Below are 13,852 nucleotides of genomic sequence, written 5' to 3'. Positions count from 1 at the left end.
TATTTATGATTCAGGCAAATGAAATAGCATGTTGCCTCATTTAAGGAAGACAAATATGCTAATAATTCATTTTTCACAAAAGACAAAAGGATAGAAGCTCTTCATGAAATTAGACACACAGCCTATGTTCTATAAGCCAATTGTGACAGAACCCAATTCCAATGCCAATGTTAAATAAGATTCAGCTGCTAGACTGTGCATGGAATGAGTTGTGGCAGCAGAGAAGGGAACATGTCTTTCACCACAGATGGCACAATTTATGGAGGTGGGCTTGGATGTACCTCAGAATAATGGCTCCCTTTCTGAAGATAAAATTAGAAACTGAGGATTTTTTTTGCTTTAAAGAAAACCATAGTTACTTCATAATGCTATCTGTGTATATAAATGAAATTGTAATTGTTCTTTCCCTTCATGTAAACAAGAATGGTTGTGATGATGGGCATAAAAAAGTTCTGGGTCAAAAAGCAAAACCCCCTTCTTATAATGAAAAACATTCTTATAAAGGAGAGTATTTGTAGCTCTGGGTTGAAATAAGGGTCCTTGGTGCTTTCTGAACTTGGCTGTTTTCTTGAAGGTGTTTCATTACCCAAAACTAGGTAACATTGCTGTTATGCAGATGTTTGTGAAGTACATCATTTTATGTTAGCAGAAGCTTATGCTCTCACGTTCTTTCTGCACATTTCAACAAACTGCTTTCAAAATCATACCATAAAGGCTCCCTTTAAATGCATTATGTTGTTTATACAGTATATTGTAGGACGTGGCCCATGTCAGTAGTATCTGTAATGTCTCCCCCAAAGAACCCCATCTGTATAACCTGATATCTCCTAACTTCCCCTTCCCTTTTCCCTTCTGCCTCATCCTAATATAATCAGCCATAAGCCAAGCTGCTTCATGCACCTGATGAAATTAACTTCAACCCACAAAATATTATGCCTTGGTGGAGCAGTGGGCTAATGCCTCCTTAAGTAACACCAGCTGCCTACAATTAGTGCAGGTTCGCATCCCACCAGGCTCAAGGTTGACTCAGCCTTCCATCCTTCTGAGGTAGGTAAAATGAGGACCCAGATTGTTGGGGGCAATAAGCTGACTTTGTAATAATGCCGCTGGGGGGGGGGAAGCCCTAATAAGCAGGCATATACATAGAATGAAGGCTATTGCTGAGCACATTGATTTGTGCTTAGATTGTAAGCCGCCCTGAGTCTTCGGAGAAGGGCGGGATATAAATGGGATTAAAAAAATAATAAAATAAAATAAAATAAAATGGTTAATCTCAAAAGACTCTATCACCTGCTATGAACCATGAGCCATGAAATACTTGAAAGCTTTTGTGAGTGAGTTCTGTTGAAAGTAGAAATCTAAAGAAATAAAACTTTAAAGTTATACGTACTCCTTATAATTTCCTTGCCCCTTTGAAATTTTTTAAAGATCTCCTGCTTAGGGGGCATCTCTACAGCATAAAGATACAAATTACTCACTAAAATAGCTGAAGAAGAAAGCAAATTCCTTTTTATTCAAACCTAATCATGTGTGAAGGAACTTTACAAAGCCCATTTCTTTTCACCTGCAAAAGAAGAAGCACCCCCCCTTTTGAAAACTTCTTGATTGAAAAGTTACCCCATCTAAAACTTTGGCACATGACCCATATCCTTGGTTCAATGGGGTGGCAGTGTCTAGCTGACCATAACTAATCTTGAAGAACTAAGCTAGAAATTGGATGACAGGTCACTCCTATTCATTGAATCCAGGAACAAAGCTCAATTTGAAGAAGACTGTACTTAATCCTCTTAGTGGGGGCTATTCTATCTATCTGATTCTTCTGATTTTTTTTAAAAAAACTTCCAATCTTTTTTTAATTGCCTGTGACAATCAGAGAAAAGGCACAAACGGAAGCATTCTGAAACTGTGATGTTGATTTATGCGATACCTGAATTATGTGACTTTTGAAACAGAATGTGTGATTAACTGGAGTGTTGTTCAAATCACTGAATCACAGTCTGAACCTAATCATATCCATTGGTATGTGATCAGCATATAGCCTTAATAAAAAATCAAGGATGTGTAGAAATTAAGTAGATGGGAACAAGAACGTTTTGATCTTATTAGTTTCCCTTGCAAGAGAATTTCAAGAAAGAAATAAAATTTTCATCTTGTTATAAAAGTGTCACCAACTTCATCTTGATCCTCAGTTGGTGCATGTATACGCTGCCCTACTGTCAGAATCCCTCCAATTTTACAATCAAAATAATTGTATAAGGTAGATTAAGGATAAAATATATAATACAAAGACATTTATTTCCTTAAAATTGTTAACTATTATTTTACTATTTGTCCATGGCAATCACAGGTTGCTAGAGGCAAAATGGCAGGTGGATCAAAGCAACTAAACTTCTGTCTCTTTCCCATGTATGCTGTAAGCACGTTCAAAAGGAAAAGGCTGTGCTTACACTGCTGGGTCTGCCATTTTGCCTCTTTTGATATGTCTCTGCAAAATGACATGTTCAAAACAATTCCTCAAACGGTGAAACATTCCTCTAATGGCGAGTGCCCTCTAAAGACTCCAATGTAATAAGCTCCAAGCTTAAAATGAATATAGAAGAATATTTTTGCATATAAAGATTTTTAGGATCCTTCAAATATACCGGTCAAGGCTTAGCCTTTTTATCCAGCTTGGAATTGGAGTAGGTATAGTGATAATCAAAATAGGTATAGAGCAACTTTATTTTCAGTCTGAAAATACCATATTTCTGCATTCTAGACTTTACTCCGCACTAGTCTCTAAACAAAGCTGGAAGAAAACTGTTTGAAAGATACACAGTATTTTATGAAATAAGTGGGGGAAATGGTGGTTTTATTCTCTCTTCCGTGGACTTTTTCATAAGATGTATAGTTCAACTACTAGCAAGACTCTGGTTAGAAAAATGAAGACTTGTTGATAAACTTTGTTTCTATTTTCATAACTTATTTTTGAATGGGTAGTATACAAATAAATGAATAGATTTAGTTAAGGTCATAAGTGTCAAGAGAAGCATAATATAACAATGCTGTAGTTTTTGTCACTGATTGTAATACAATTCAATAAACAATAAAATGTAACAATTTGACAATTGCTAAAATTGCATCATTATAAAATCTATTAATAAAAACTCTTGAAATCAGTTTGTGCTGTACTGGTTGAGCTGGTGCTAGAGAGTTCCTGATTTTAAGGATCAGCCATGGAAACTCACTGAGTGACTATCAGCCAATCACTGTTTCTCGGTCCAGCTACTTGATCAAGTTGTTATTGTGAGAAAAAAATAAGAGAAAGGAATATTTTGTGTAACACCTTAAGCTCCTGAACAAAACAATGAGATATAAATTGAATAAATAAATAAATAAACAAACCTATTACTGAGGTACTGAATTCATAAAAGTTACCTATAGAATAATATATTTACTGTAGCACACGAATCTTATAGTAAAACAAGTTCAAGAAAATGAATGTGGGGATGGTAAATTCATTTTCACTACAAACAAATTTTCTTTCTGACCTAAATCATCTTAACAACTATGCCAAATTTAAAAAAAAGAAACTCACCACAACTCAAGTTGTTCTCCGCTTTTAGAAATGTTGTTGGAATGCTCCAGAAATCATTTTCCCAGTCAATAATGTTACCTTTCTCATCACAGGTAAGGTTGAAAAGTGATTGGGAATTCATTGTAAAATTCCAAAGCCGGAAGTTGTACATATCTCCAGGTAGTGGGCTTATGTCTTCTTTGTCAGAACTCAGAACCAACTTTCCATTGCCAGGAATTACTTTTCCGTAAGTATCTAAACAAGAGACTGTTTTATATGTCTCTTTGACATTTACACCTACTATACCTAATGAGCTATCCCATGCAATGCAAAGCTCTTCAAATGTTTCTGTGAAAATGTCCTCATTTGGACCAATGTCCAGGGCATCATTTAAAAAACACTTTGAGTCTGAGATAAAAATGAAATACCCCTGTTTTGTTTTTCCAAAGCTGAAGAATTCCACAGAGGAATCACCATAGGAGAAAGCCTTCCATTCATAGTTATTACTGTTGTTTGCTCTTGCTTCAAAGCATAGGGTGAACTGATTAAGTTCTGGGACTTGAATAGAATTTGCCAGAGACACAGAATCAGAATCTAGAAATTGCGGAATGACAACCTTTTGATTCTTCAAAGATACAGCAACTGGAACATAAAAAGAAAATGTTTTCAGAATCAACTACCATCAAATTTTATTAAAAATAATACAATACTTTTTATCAATGTATAATTAAACTCATGTGTCAGAACTATATGCAGGGATTTTATTGTAGTCAATTAACTTACAATATGACCATTTGATTTCTACAAAATGTAAATAAGTTATTTGCAAAAATTGTTTTGGATACTTTACCTGTTGTATTAGACAAAAGCAGTAAACCAGTAACCTGAAATAGCCCTTTCATTTCTTTATGCGTTGCTCCCAATAGGTTATTTTATACAGCTACATTAAACTGAAGAAATGAATACCAGATATCTTTTTCAGACTGTGCAGAAAGTAACCTGCCATGTTATTTCACAAATAAAAGCTCTTTGTTTACAAACTTTTGAATTTCAGTTGAATAAATCTATTCACATTTCATTGCAAAACAACTAAACATACCAGCAGTCAAATCTGGCTGCCATATTCTCTGCATCTATACTTAGAAATGAATCTGAGTATTTTAACTGAACTTTACTTTGCAGGAAGCATACATAAAGACAGTAACCATAATACTGATCAATATTTAACCCTTAAAAATCCTATTCATATTTCTATCTTGCCAAACATGATTCCGAAGTCATTTGTGATTGATCCCATTGAACCCATTTGATATACATTGTGTTAGTTACAAATATTAACAGATTAACAGGTTAATTATAGGAATGTATATTAATTATAGGAAATATAGTGGCATAAATATCCTACTTCTTCCTCCACAACTAATACAAATGTAGCCACATCATCAAGCAGAGGAAAGTGACTGCTTTAGCTTACTCAGTCAGGAGGGGGAGTCATGAAAGGGCACTTAACTGTGTATTGTTGTTACACTTTTACTGATAAAAGAGAGAGATATTCTAACTTAGGTTTCATGTAAATCAACTTGCTCTGAGTCTGATTTACCTTGGGAACAAGAAACTCAAGCTACTTCTTGCCTGTTAATACGTTTTGGAAGTCTGTTTGTTTGTCAAAACAAGGAAACCAAAAGAAGTGAATACTGATCCCTTAGAAAGTCAGGAAAAGAAAAACTGAAAAAAAGCCCTTACAAGTTCAGTTATATAACAATGGTAACCTGATGCAAATAATAATTTTAGTAGTAGCTCAAGAGAGAAAGGACAAGCATTCTGTCAGTAATTTCAAAAGAAACATATTGTCAAAATTAGCAACACATTTCTCTCCTGATGTAAAAATGTTTAATTTTTTTAGGAATTTGTACTATTGGTATTCCTTTTTAAGCAGTATCTATAACATTTTTTATTATGTACCATTAAGTACATTATGTGTGTGTGTGATTATATTAACAATAAAACAACAACAATAGTGATGATGATGATGTTGAAAGGGACCTTGGAAGTCATCTAGTCCAACTTTCTACTCAGGCCGGGAACCCTATACCCGTGGTGGTGAACCTATGGCACGTGTGCCACAGGTGGCATGCAGAGCCCTCTCTGTGGGCACGCGTGCCATCGCCCCACTCCTAGGCCTTCAGCTGGCTTTTTTTCACTTTAGCTCTCTGCAGTCGTGTGCAAAAAAAAAAAAAAAGTTTCAATCAATGAATCAATTTCTTGTGGGGAAAAAAAAAGATCTCGTAAAGTTGGAATTGATTGATTGAACTTTTTAATCCCACCCAGGGATACCTTTTTTCCTTCCTTTTTAAAATTTTCCTTGAAAAGTTGGAAAACTCTATTAAAAAAGCAATCAATAATAGAGTTTTTATATCACATTGTGAGAACAAGATTGGATGACTACAGGCCTGACTAATCAAAAGCAAACTTAAATTAGATCAGTGGGGCTAATTTGTAGCTATGTGGTAGTTTTCTATTTAATTATAACTCGGGCTTAATTTTTATTTAATGAAATGGAAGTTTTATTTCATTAAGCAAATAGCGATATGCAGTCTTATTTCATTAATCCGATTTCCTAATGACTTATTTCCTTCAGGCATTTAAAGAAAAACATCTATATGATCTTACTCACTCTTGAAAAGTTTTGATGTGCAATTAAAATGCTTAAGGAAATCCAATGCATTCCTATTTATTTATTCAGCACATACCATAATCTTATCATTACAGGATATATGTACAAGTACACTTTGGCTTGTAATCACAACTGGGATCAGAATTTCCATTGCTAAGTAAGGCAATTAAGTGAGTCACAGCTAATTTTATGACCTTTTTTGCAACAATTGTTAAACAAATAACTGCAGTTGTTCAATGAATTACACGGTTGTTATGCAAATACTGCCTTGTCTATTAGTCCCTTGTAGGAAACTGACTGTGAAGGGCAAATGGTGATTACATGAACCTGGTACACTGCAACCATTGTAAATGCATACCAATTGCCAATTGCCCAAATTTTCATCATGTGACCCTGTGGGTGCTATGACGGTCGTGTGAGAATCAGTTCTAAGTCATTTTTTTCCAGTGCCATTGTAACTTGAAATGGTCACTAAACAAAAGGTAAGTTGAGGACTACCTGTACTGTACAGTAGGGATCCCCAACCGGCACTGGGTTGCGGCATGCCAGAAACTAGGCCACACAAACAAGTAAAGCCCCATCCGTGGAATGCAGGCAGCACACGAAACCACACCTCCTCCGGTCTGCGGAAAAACCTTCCTCCGTGGAATCGGTCCCTGGTGCCCAAAAGGTTGGGGGCGCTTGCTGTACAGGATTTAGACAACTAATAGAGGACAATCAAAAATTGGTATTTGGTTTGTCTTGCTGCCATCTGCTCCTCATCTAGATTTTTGACCTATCTTGCAATACAGTAACCCTATCACCTAGATCTATATTAATTTCCACATCGCAGGTGCAGACGGCCTGAAGTACAGGGAAATGAAGAGAGTGGCAAACCTCTTATTGACTTCATGACACAGAGGAGATCCATATCTCTTTATCTGCTATGTAACACAATTCTTTAAGAGAACTCCAATAAATTTAAGTCAGTGGTATGGATACTGTACCTTACCTAACCTAGCTAAATAATAATATTTTACTTTTACTATTGAGTAGATATCATCAAATCACAGTCTCAGAAGATTACGTATATTCTACAGATTGGAAAGAGCAAGAAGCGTATACTTACTTCGGGTATAAGTGGCATTGAAGCCTTTTTTTTGAATGCTAAAGTCACTTGTAAAAGATATAATCATTTCATTCCTAGATGAATTAAATGATAAACCTTTGGCAGTCATACCACAATAGGAATCTCTTTTGTCTCCAGTGTCCAAATTTACATGATCATATGTACAACCAGAGGCTTCTTCAATATCAAAATCAACAAATGTTATCTGAATGATGTATCCAGAAGGAGCCCTGATGGTCCATTTGCATGCTTGATTGTTGGGATAATTATTGGGGAAGCAAGGAGAAGTAAAAATTCCTGTGGGATTCGATAGCACCATACGACACTCTGAGCATTCTTGAGCTTTGGAACAAAAACAAAAAAACAGAGAAGAGTTAGTTAAAAAAAACAAAGTAGAATTTACCACAGTGTAGATATTCTTGATCATTTCATGCATAATCAAGAAATATTTACAATTAACTGAACTTGGTCTCTTTCAGATATAGCCATATCTATTGTTCTATACATGAGCAATATGTAATTCATTAAGCAGATAAATATATTTAAACATCATTTAATAAATATGTGACTATCATAAAGCTTTATTTACTCATTTAATGCTTTAACTTCATCTATCCTTACCTGGTTGTAATTTTCCTCTGAATAAACATGCAAGGGCCTCACTACATTGTAAATAACATTTCATAATTTGTACTTTATATGTTTCCAGCATAATTGTTAACTTACTGCTAAAACATATTTTTATTTCCAGTGTTAGATGTTTTATTTATTTGTTTGTTTTTATCCTGCTTTTAATTTAAAAGAAGCTTCAAAGAGGTTTAATAGAACATATTATTAAACCACACAAAATGTGCTAAACAGAACATATTATAATAAATAATTTTAAACATTTTGACTTCAGCAATATACAAAATTAAATACAAATGAAAATCTTTCTGTAGATTTAGATCAGGCCACTGTAAAGGCAGTAATTCCATTTTGATTCCCATAAGAATTTTGGAAATATATTACATGTAGGGACCTTCTCTACCTATCAGCAGGATATTTGTCCAAAACCAAATTTGGTGGAGGAGAACAAACTGACAAAAGAAATATTGAGTTTGAAAATGGGCCAGATCTGGATAGGAGATACCTCTCAATACCATCCAAGGGTAAAAGCAATCTGGCAATCAACTACTTTATCTTACGTGCCCCTGGTCACATGACCCAGCACGACCAATCTGCAGCCTACTCTGTGCTCATCAGTGTATTCACAAACACACACACAGAAAAACCAGTGTAACAAGGGGACATCAGAAAAACACACAATGAAAAATCTTTCAAAAATGTGCTTTTAAGAGCTTTTTAAAGCTGCTGTGTTTAAAGATATGAAGCTTTGGGAAACATTCTATTTTCTAGGAGTGAGGTAGCTACAAAGAAAGCTTGCTTGTAAGTGATCAAAAGGTGCGCCCACAGAAACAGTAGATGGACTCTCCAGATGACCCTGAATAGGGGATTTCCTATAAAAGAAGGCATTGTTTCAACTTATGGACTCAAGTTACTCAAGCTTTCAAGGTAATAATGGAAACTTTGTATCTCATGTAAAAAAACTACCAAGGTATGTAGTACCAGCTGTGTAATTGGTATAATTTAGATTAACTGAGCTGCTTCTGTAGATGAACTTGGCTGTTGAATTCTGTATTAATATAAAATACACTCCATGTAGATCACTATAGATAGACTTGGAATTTACCAATACGTGCTTATTTTAATCAAGTTCTTTAAAAAAAACACAGAATTGAATGTTATAACTGTCTCAATCTGGGGAACAAGAAAAGGATTTAGATCTAGAAACTCTCCCAAACTATGTAACTGTGCATACATATATATCCAACACACAAACAAAATTAAATAATATTTTTTTAAAAAAAAAACCCTAAGGAATATGATAGAGACATTTGACTAACTCTACTTGACATGAACCCTATTCCTTATTTTTTTTTATAAAAAGTTTTTTATTTTTATTTTTTCCAACTCTCCCCCATACATATCAACAAAAATACCATAATATTTTATCAAGTATTAAGATACACTCTTTTTACACTCTTATCTATCAGATACTCTTAATAACATAAATACATACACATAAATTTTGGTGTTGCTCGTTCATTTCCCCTTTCACTGTATTCAAACTCCTCCTCTCTCTTCCCTCTTCTCTACCTTCTTTCTCCCTTTCCCCTCTACTTCCCTCTTCTTCCTCTCCTCTCCTCTTTCCTTCACCGCTCCCCTCCCATTTCTCCTCACTTCTCCTCCAACCTTCCTACTTTCTTCCCCACTCCTCTACTCTTTTCCCTCTCTCCTCTCCTTTCTTCCCTCTCATTCCTCTTCAGATACAATCCAGGGGTAATGTCCGAGCAACTCCTCTCCTTAGATTTTCAATATCTATATTAGGTATAATAACATTAATTTCTATTATGTTAATACTTCTATAAATCTGACCCTCTCGGTATATACTTCTATAAATACCGTATTTATAGAAATAAATCAACATCTTTTTGTAATATGGTGACCAAAATTGGCTGTAGTGTTCCAGGTGTGGTCTTACTAGGATTTTATAAAGCGGTACTAATACTTCACGTGATTCTATGCCTCTGTTTATACAACCCAGGATTGTGTTAACCTTTTTGGCTGCTGCTGCACACTGCTGGCTCATAGTCAAGTGATAGTCCACTATGATTCCAAGATCCCTCTCACAGTTGCTGTTTTCAAGCCAGGTCTTGCCCTGAAACTGTCCATGAAGCTTGAGACTCTGCATAGGCTTGAATGCTGAGTGCTCTGTACCCAGGGCCAATTAGGGGGTCTCTCTGCTGCTTGAAAAGTAGCTCCCAGTGAGAAAAATATTGTTTGGTATTTTAATGCTTTCTTGTGTTTCTGTTTAATATGCCTGCTAGAGTTAAATAATAAAGCTTGAAAACTTCTTATGCTTTTTGTTTGTAGATCCAAAAGAACCAATTGCCTGGGTACTGGATCATAGCCCTGGCACTTGTCAAAACACTACATTTCTATCCCTGCAAACTACTCTTATTTCCATTATGTCCAAATATCCATTTATACATTGCCACTCTCAGTTCTCTCTTTTTAAGGATCTGATCAACTCATCTACACATGATTTTCTCAGTCTTCCCTTCCTTTCCGCCCTTCCTCCTTTCTTCATATATTTTGGTGATTCAATCCTCATTCAATCTCTTTATGACCAAATCACTTCAGACGTTTTTGGGATTGCTCAATCATTCAGTCTGCATTCATTCAACATCAATTCAATATCCAATCCCACTGCATTCATTTTAGTTTTATGCTTCTTCTGAAATACCTGACTCGCTTACAAATAATGAAATAGAGCTGCACTCTTATCAGACAGCATTTTAGCTTTTTCTGATAAGCATTCATTTCTCACAGCAAGCCACAAACTGTACATATATCTCTACCAGCATTTACGTGTCTTGAAATATTTCCATTATTTGTCTTCAGTAAATATTCTGTAAAAAATGTTCTACTCTTTGATCTAATATTTTGCCATTTGCAACATTACCACCTTGCAATTGTTTGTTCCAATTTCTCTGTCAAGTTGTACTGACCAACAAAAAAATCTTTTTTTCTTTTTATAATATTTTATTAACTTTCCAATTTTACATTTAAGTATTTAAAAAGCAACATGGTGGCTGGGTTAATCAATAGATTGATAACAAAATCTTTAGTACAAATCTTAAGTTGCAATCTCAAATATTTCCTCTCTTTTTCCCTTAACGTTTACTGTCTCATTTAAGCTAATATAGTTCTTATTATATCAACTCAGTAAGAACATCATTATTACATTTATCAATAAATTTTAGCTTATACTTAATTATTTTTTACATTCAATCTTCATAAACAATCCATATCCTGTTATTAATTTTTCCCCAATTTTTAGTTTCCCATCAATATTCCAATTTAACCTTTGATATTTATAATTTTCAGGCTTTAAGTAAGCAAGATTTCCCTTATCTCAATTCATAACAGAATCCAATATCCAAAATACACATTTTATCTATTTGAATATAATCTTGTTCTATTTCCTAAAAGTTATCTATTTCCCACTATATTAAATCATCTACTTAATAATACAATATCCCCTTTGATAAATCAAAACCATTATATATATATTACCTGGGTTATTCAATAAATCAAACATATTCATAATAATATTTTTTTTTTAGGTTTGCCATTGTGGCCTCTGCAGATGCTGGAAGGTGAGCTCTGTCTTCCGTGTTCAGTTTCGCTCCACTGGGAGACTCTGGAAAGGGGCAAAAGTTGCCCTGTAGGGGTGACGAGCAAAGAGGGGACCCCCGCTTGATCATCGGAGAGAAGCAGCCCTTCCGCTCGATCTGGGGCAGCCCTTCAAACTGACAAGAGGAAAGACTGGCCATAGTAATATGGCCTGCCATTAAGCTGCAGACAGCCGAAGTCAAACTTAACCACCAAGCACTTTGAAAGCAACGTGTATAAAACGAATGAGATCTCTTTACCCTAAGTACTTTCTTTTCCTGTGAAAGCTGCCTGAACTATCTTTCCCCCTGTGAGGAGAGAGGGAAGGGAATTTCTATCCCACCCTCTAAGAATAGCGGCAACTGACTACCCAGGGGAATTAAAGCACTAAAAGAACAACTTTAATCTAATTGGATGCATATGTTCCTGAAACTTGAGGACCAATTTTTTTTCTTATTTTTATTGGAGACTTTTGCTTTTATCTACAAAAAAAGGAAAATAAATAAAATTAGAAAAAGGATTATAAAAATTTTGGACTTAAAAAACCTTAAATGTCATCGGTGACATCTTGTGGCGAAGTTTGGTACTACAACTTGTTATTTCCTAAAAAAGACTTGGCTCAATGCCCAGACCTTAGATAAGACTCTTCTGACCTTGGCACCACCTGTGAGAAACTCAGCTATAAGAGAACAGCTGGGTGGCATAACTGGCCTACATGAACTGTGAATGTAAATCTTTACTGACTTTCACAGTTATATGTGGGGAATTGCTTTCCTATCTCTTTATTTGAGGAATATTGGTTACTATATGAGATGATGAAATACCTTGGACTATAAAATCTTGCTTGACAAATAACTTCTACTATAAAGACTATTTATAAACACGTTAAAGAGATGGATGAAGACACGGAAACAATCCTTTCCATGTTGAAAGCAATACATGAAACCATTCTTTCAGCTTGTGATAAAATAAGACCTAACATAAAAGATCAAGATGCCAGCTTAGATACACAAACCCAAACTTTGACTACAACCAAAGCACTAACGATGCAGAAGATAACAGAAGAAATGGAACAATCAAATATTAAGACACAGGACTCAATTGACCAACAAATATAGTTGTTGGAAAATCCAGAAAAGGGAGTGATAACACTCAAAATGGAAAAGAATATATAAATCAGAAGAAATTTGAGAAAGAAGAACAGATTGAATGGAAGATAAACATATCACGGCAGTCATGGGGAATTGGAATAATAGGAAGACAACTTAATGGATATAAATGGGCTAGTCCTTCCCCCCCCCCAAAATGGCAATTAAATGGTATTCTTTATTTCAAATAACATATATTATAATAGAGGGAGATCTATTTGGCAATCTAAAAGCACTGATATGGGAGCCTAGTTGGCAAAGGAAGAAAGCCGGAATAAGGCTGAAGAAAATTGAGGGCTTGATTTATTAGAGGGGATTTGATATTATTAATTAGAGGGTTAAAGGGAGAAGTTGAGATAAGGGGAATTCTGGTCATTAGATTTAAAATATTTGGAAATTAGTTGAAAATAAGGATTTTATCTGTTTAATATTTAAAAATTAAACCTAAATTGTTTTTTAAAAAAATCTTTTTTTCATAATAACTTTCTGGACAAGATAACAGTGAAAACAGTAAAAAGAACAAAAATAAAATAAAATAATAACTGACTTTGAATTTACAATTTGGGTTTCTATTTTCTGCTGATACGTAATTCCATTTTTAACTTGTGAGCAATTAGTTCTAAAAGTCTGCTTCTAGATGAAGCTCAGTTCACAACCATAGCAGAGAAATACTTTTCAAAGTCATTTGCTGAAGTGAAGTTAAAATTGTGGATATTACTTGTAAGCAAGTAATATTTTGCAAGATATCTGGCAAGCAAATACATGCTGAATGATGGTGACCCAACTAATTAATTACATGCATTGTCAAAAACATTACAGGGGCAGAAATTTCAGAACCTGACTTTCAAACTCCCACCCCAATTTGTGCCCACATTTTTCCATTCGTACTGTTTAATATGAGGACAGATTTTTCCACAGTGGAAAATAATCTTAAATGTTAGACCCAATTCTGTAAATAATTATACTTGTCACTCAGAGTGTACTGGTGATTTGGTAGAAATATATTCACATATACTGGCCTATTACTATTTACATGTATAATTCTAGAAGCGTACCAACAAGAAAACCAATAAGAAAATAAGTCC

The 13,852-nt window shown here is 34.7% G+C and overlaps 2 protein-coding genes across 4 annotated transcripts in view; both read right to left on the bottom strand.

Moving 5' to 3' along the window:
• Positions 1-13,852, bottom strand: part of LOC310643865 (uncharacterized protein) — a 707,877-nt gene that overhangs the window by 391,912 nt on the left and 302,113 nt on the right. The window lies entirely within an intron of this gene.
• Positions 1-13,852, bottom strand: part of ADGRG6 (adhesion G protein-coupled receptor G6) — a 114,624-nt gene that overhangs the window by 70,857 nt on the left and 29,915 nt on the right. For both annotated transcript variants that reach the window (XM_083368253.1, XM_083368254.1), the window contains exons 3-4: positions 7,339-7,680; positions 3,578-4,198 (exon numbers count right to left, since the gene is read on the bottom strand). In XM_083368253.1, coding sequence (XP_083224379.1) covers positions 3,578-4,198; positions 7,339-7,680 — 963 coding nt within the window. The remainder of the gene's footprint in view (positions 1-3,577; positions 4,199-7,338; positions 7,681-13,852) is intronic.

Source organism: Vipera ursinii, assembly GCF_947247035.1.
Source record: "Vipera ursinii genome assembly, chromosome: 1".
Taxonomy (NCBI): Eukaryota; Metazoa; Chordata; class Lepidosauria; order Squamata; family Viperidae; genus Vipera; species Vipera ursinii.
Note: the sequence above shows the minus strand (reverse complement) of the source record. Positions and strands in the feature narration are given on the sequence as shown.